A 5827-nucleotide genomic window follows, 5' to 3' on the forward strand; every position below is an offset into this window, starting at 1 on the left:
ACTGGAATAAGCGGCTCATAAACAAACACATCGATTGAAATCGTCTAGCTGCTCGAATTATGTCATTGGTTCAAAGAAACTATCTAAGGTCAAGTTAACAATATTTCATCCGAATGAAAGTGCCTGGGAAGGTTAAAGATGTTAATCCCCAGGCATCACGCGTTCATTTATTTTTATTGAACACGTAATTGTTAAGGAAATATTCAGTACATATTTGTTCGTTCAAACTTGCAAATTGCAGAAACAATTAATAATTGTGATTCATTCCATGATCTCATTTGCGAGAACAAAACATTCCATTCAACCATAATTCTTTAGCAATCGGTTTCTATCGTGTCGGCTATTTCTCAAACAACTTATGTATATTTAAAAATTTTGTATTTTGTAACGCAATTATTGTAAAAGATTAAATAAATAATTAAACAGAAAAATTAAATTAAATTAGACTTACTTATAAAATAAGTATTTTATGTATATAGAATAATACACATACATATCACATATATACTTTAAACTTTATAATCGAAAAAAGTGCACGCAAAATGATGAGTACTATTATGTATTACATGTTCAATTACAAATATTATTTTCTTGTCACATGTGTTGCCGATATATGTGATTATGTCATATCATTGTTATAGTCAATATATTTTTTGTATTGTGAAAATGATTAAATAGAATGATTAAATAGAATAATTATAAAAAGCTCATTGGGTTATTGGCAATTAATGTGATAACAATAAATGATAAGAATTATATATATATAATAATAAGACCAAGCACAAAATACTTCTCATTGTTTATATAAGTACAATCATATCTGATTCTAGAACTACACACCACTTATAATTTTTAATTACATCTTCGATGCAATCGATGTTATCATCGAGATTTTTACTAACATTAAAGTATTTTAATGGAACTTAACAATGCGCATCTTTATACAATTTTTATTTGCAAATCTGCAAAAAAATGGGAGCATATGGAGTAGCAATATGTAATCGGAGTTTATCAAATCCATCATATTCAAATTTCTTCTCAAAAACATATGCAAAAAAAATAAATTATCTCGTATAATCTTTTATACATTTGACTTAAAATTAAAACTAGCATGTTGGAAAAATCACTTTTTTACACCAGAATGTTAATTGCGTTATTTTATTAACATGTCTCTTTTGTATTATGTGTCTTGTATCATTTTTTCGAAACATCAAAACTTGCATATTATGTTTAATTATATAAATTAATACAAATATAAATTAAAATATTTAAAAGACATCCTGAAATAAAATAAAAGTTTGTTATGTCTTTTTATCATTTTATTGAAGGTTAGGCACGGCCGAATTATATATTAATATTAAAAATATAAAATCTTTTTATTCATTGAATTTTCAAAAAACGACCAATATTATCTATTAAAATTAAAAGGGCCAAGCGTGAAATTTCTCAGAGAAAAATAGCACACACAATTATATTTAAAATACATTACATAGAGAGAGAGAGAGAGAGAGAGAGAGAGAGAGAGAGAGAAAGAGAGAGAAAAATTTTTAGAGTCTCTACATTTCTTTTAAATGTTACCATTAATCGGTCGTGCCTATTGCAAAGAAGCTTTGCTTTTTTGTATGATAATCCAGGAGGCGAAGCCGCTTGTCTCTCTCTCCGAACTGCATTGCGCGCTTATCAATTCATATTAATTATGATAAAATTAGTTTCGCATCCATTTGTGTTGGCGGTTCGCGAATTTTCCGGAATTCCTTTTTACAATCAATACATACTTCAGCAAAGAATATAAAAGCTAAATAGTATACAAATTAATAAGCTAAATAGTTACAAATTAATTAGTATTAGATATGACGCATACAAATAATATCACTTAAAGTTACAAAAGTATGTATATGCATAAGATCATTGCAAATTTATTTCACATAACAACCTGCAGTTAAAGTAGCTTCATTGTTAATCAAGACATATTTCTATCTTAAATGCGCAATTCCTTACTGTTTTCATCAAAACTAAATGATAGATCAATATATGTGTATGTTTTCGGGTGTATGTATGACCATGTAATGTAATACTATTTTCATTCATGCAGTCAGCACATATATATAACCAGTCCTTCTTATCCATCTCTAACACAAAACAGAATCGTAATAAGAAATGAAATCTCATTTAAAGCAAGTGTATCACAAATATTGTGTCTGATGACCAGATTAATGTTAGAAAAAAGAAAAGAATGATAAAGATGAGCATGTGACTAGTGTATTATTACATTATCATTACAAAAGTATTAAACTTATAAAATCTATTACAGTTCAGTTAGTTCTTATAGCACTTGACTGCAAAATTTGGTAAAACTAATGATTCTATAATTAGCACAATGTCAATTCATTGGCATAATATATGCAAAAGTATTAAATTATATTTTAAAAGATTCGAAAAGAAATATATAACTATTCTACGGAATACTCTCTCTCTATTGTTTACTGTAAAAAAATTGTTTAAGTGTTTGAAACTTATACTTCCTTAAACATTTGTAAACCTTTGTTTCTTTTAGCATGTGGTACAAGTACCACAAACTCACAAGTACCTTTCTGTGCATATAAACGTGATAATTTATGTATTATAAGATTAATATATATTTTACCATAACTGATATTTTAACGAATATAATATGAAATTCTACACTCATATACATAATGCGATTTTTGTAATCATGAATTTAACAAGAATATAAACATATTATTTTATATTAATTAGTATTTATGCTCTTTTTTTATATAAGGTATATTATATATATATAACAATTTTTAAAAATTCAGTATAAGATATATCACATAAATGGCGTTAATAACAAATTGTTACTGATGCTGTCACAGTGATGCATCTATATAAAGTAATAATATAATATTAATGCAATATACAATTTAATAAACTGCTATTGTAGAAATAAAATTGAAAGAGAATTATAAAAAAGTATTATATACAATTAAAATATAATCCAATTGTAATAATATCAAAATATTATTACAATTCACTTTTAAATATCATGAAAACATAATACAATGTAATTGATTATATCAATAATGATCTTATCTGAAACAAAAATATACTATTGTATTAGTCATTAAATTTGTGCTTCCCACTTGTACAGTCTCTGTAAATGTAAATGATATTTAAACTTTACAAACATTGGAAATACTTAACATTTAATAAAATTTGTGAAATACCAGTATATTGCTTACATAATAAATAATATAAGTACTTTAAATCTTTCTTTAAAAAAGTAGTAAGTAAAAATGTTAAATGTTCAAGAGCATCTTTGATAATAAAATCCAATTGAACACATATTCAGCACATAGAGTTCCACTGTAAATTTTTTGATATATTAAAAAAATATGTGGATAATTTATAAAACATGATGTATATTCTCACTTTTATAATGCAAATGTTTCTGATATTATAGACTGTCAAAATCTTGCATATTCCTGAAAATTTACATAGGAGAAATTTGCACTGTAAATTTTAGTATATATATATATATACACATGATTAGAAAAAACTTATTACTTTTCAGTCCTTAAACGCAATCTTATCTGTAAACCTATTCTCTGAAATGCAGCATCTATAATACTTTTGGTTCGATTTTAATGTATGTAAAATTATTTTCATTAAATGTCATTTTCTTTTATTACAATGCATCTGTTAAATTGACAAGCACAATATTGTTATAATTGGCATACAATTTTGTTATGCTAAACGTAATAATGGCAGATTAGGCTGAAAAATATCTGAACATAATCTAACTACAATCAAATTCGTTACAGAAAAAGAGAAAAAAAACTATATAGGCGGAAGAAATAATCTTTATAATTCTCTATCAATCAAATCATATTACTATAGTTAACTCTTCAGTTTATCATATAAAAATTTGTAAAAATTTGTATTTTTCTCTTTTTTATAAATCATACGAAACTGTATAAATAAGGGAGAAACATGTTACAAAAATCTTACAAATGTATTATAGTCAGTGAAGTTTATGAAGCATATTAGGAAGCGGCTTTTTTTCGTTGTTAATATAAGATGTACAACTAAAACAATATATTAAAATGAATGCAGAAATATATTCAACTCAATAATAAAAATGCTTTATCTATAGCGGATAATTTATAAAATCTTTTTAAAGTCTTATATTGTATAATTCTTTTTAATATAAAATTTGTCAATAATCATCTCCAATGAAGAAACAAAGAAAAGAAACAACCTCATTAATTTCCTTCAATTCATAGCCTTTCAATTCATAGCGTAGTATAAATTAAAAGAAAAATTTAAACTTTTTCTAAAGCTTCAATTGCTTCACCATTGGCCATTCTATTACTAGTTTTGTGTCGATGATTGTACATAGTCTGCAGAGGTACATGAAGTAACTCCACAATCTGTATAAAGTTAGGCTCTGTAACAAAATTGTATCAACAAATCAGTCATGTCATACAGCGCTCTTTGTAAATCTGAAAATTTTTAAAACAGAACATATACTATCAAGTGCAATTTTACCATTCTCCGCTGTGATGTATCCATGTCTAATTAAGAAGTCAAGGGCAACTGGTACAGATGTAGTTTTGAAATGTGGAGAAAGTATCCTCTCTAAGCATTCACCAACAGGGAGTAATTCGAAAGTCTCTACCTCCCCATCGCTGTTGTTTGGTACAAAATCAGGTGGCAACTCGAGATCATATACAAATTCCGTGTTAGGAAATAAACCCCTTTCACTTTCGAAAAAGAACGACACACAACCAGCGCTCTTAAGCTTGGCAATAAGATTATTTGGAATACCGGCTTCTTCTCCAGCCTCTTTTATCGCAGTTTCATTTATGCCATAACCAACACTCAATCCACCGCTCACCATGCTGTCCCAGTATGCTGGCCATGTTTGTTTATTAGGACTACGTTTTTGTAACCATATTGATAAGCCTTTAACAGGATCCATAACATAGCCATTTATATCCACTCCATATTTCCGAATTCCAAATAAACCTATTTTTTCAAGAAACCCACAAAACATAGATAATTATTTGTAATTCTTCCAATTATAATAAAATAAATAAGATTTCTATCTTTTTCTTATACACACATGTAGCCGAGCGATCCATCTTAAACAGTGGCAATGTATTAAACTGAGAACGCACTTCATAACATTCCTCCCTCCAGCCTCGTAATGTCACAAATTTTCCACCTGCTTTCCATTCTCTTAATACTTCATCAACACGTGCGCTTCTTTCAGTATAATCCCGAAACGCTGGATTTAATTGTACATATTCGGGATGTACTTGAAATACCTTTGAATCGATATTGCAATAAATACAAATGAATAAATATATATTGTTATAAAGAAAAGACTAAACAAACTCACTTGAGGATGATTTAATATTTCTTTCATTACATCTGGACGTACAAGACCAATTTGTTGTCCATCGACAACAAAAGCTCTGCATTCTCCTGCATGCAAACCTAAAGAATAAATGTATTTTCGCGATTGGTATAAATTCCATATTAATTATGATTTTGGCACATTCCTAAAAACTATAATTGTTACATAAAAATCACTGAATGCTGCTTACAAAATTATTCTTAAAGAACAGTGTGTGTCTTAGATAATAAATTAATATATTTTACAAAATTTTAAATGTAAATTTAGCTAAATAGTTGTATTTCTCTCAGAAACATGCTATATATTGCAAAGTTTTTCGATGTATAACGCTGTTTCCATATTTAAAACGAGTATATTAGTATTACATTAGTTATATCTGCCATTATAAAAAAAAAAAAAAAA

General features: G+C 27.1%; 1 protein-coding gene across 2 annotated transcripts in view; it reads right to left on the minus strand.

The window, feature by feature from the left end:
* Positions 1–2299: 2299 nt before the first annotated feature.
* Positions 2300–5827, minus strand: part of LOC115242731 (uncharacterized protein YJR142W) — a 4018-nt gene continuing 490 nt past the window's right edge. The window contains exons 1-5 of one of the 2 annotated variants that reach the window (XM_029819247.1): positions 5616–5636; positions 5408–5505; positions 5129–5333; positions 4552–5031; positions 2300–4450 (exon numbers count right to left, since the gene is read on the minus strand). In XM_029819247.1, the coding sequence (XP_029675107.1) occupies positions 4326–4450; positions 4552–5031; positions 5129–5333; positions 5408–5434 (837 nt within the window). In that variant the 5' untranslated portion in view covers positions 5435–5505; positions 5616–5636 and the 3' untranslated portion in view covers positions 2300–4325. Of the gene's footprint in view, positions 4451–4551; positions 5032–5128; positions 5334–5407; positions 5506–5615; positions 5637–5827 lie in introns of those variants that run through there. The other variant, XM_029819246.1, reaches the window with a different exon arrangement.

Source organism: Formica exsecta, unplaced genomic scaffold (assembly GCF_003651465.1).
Source record: "Formica exsecta isolate Colony F162 unplaced genomic scaffold, ASM365146v1 scaffold62, whole genome shotgun sequence".
Taxonomy (NCBI): Eukaryota; Metazoa; Arthropoda; class Insecta; order Hymenoptera; family Formicidae; genus Formica; species Formica exsecta.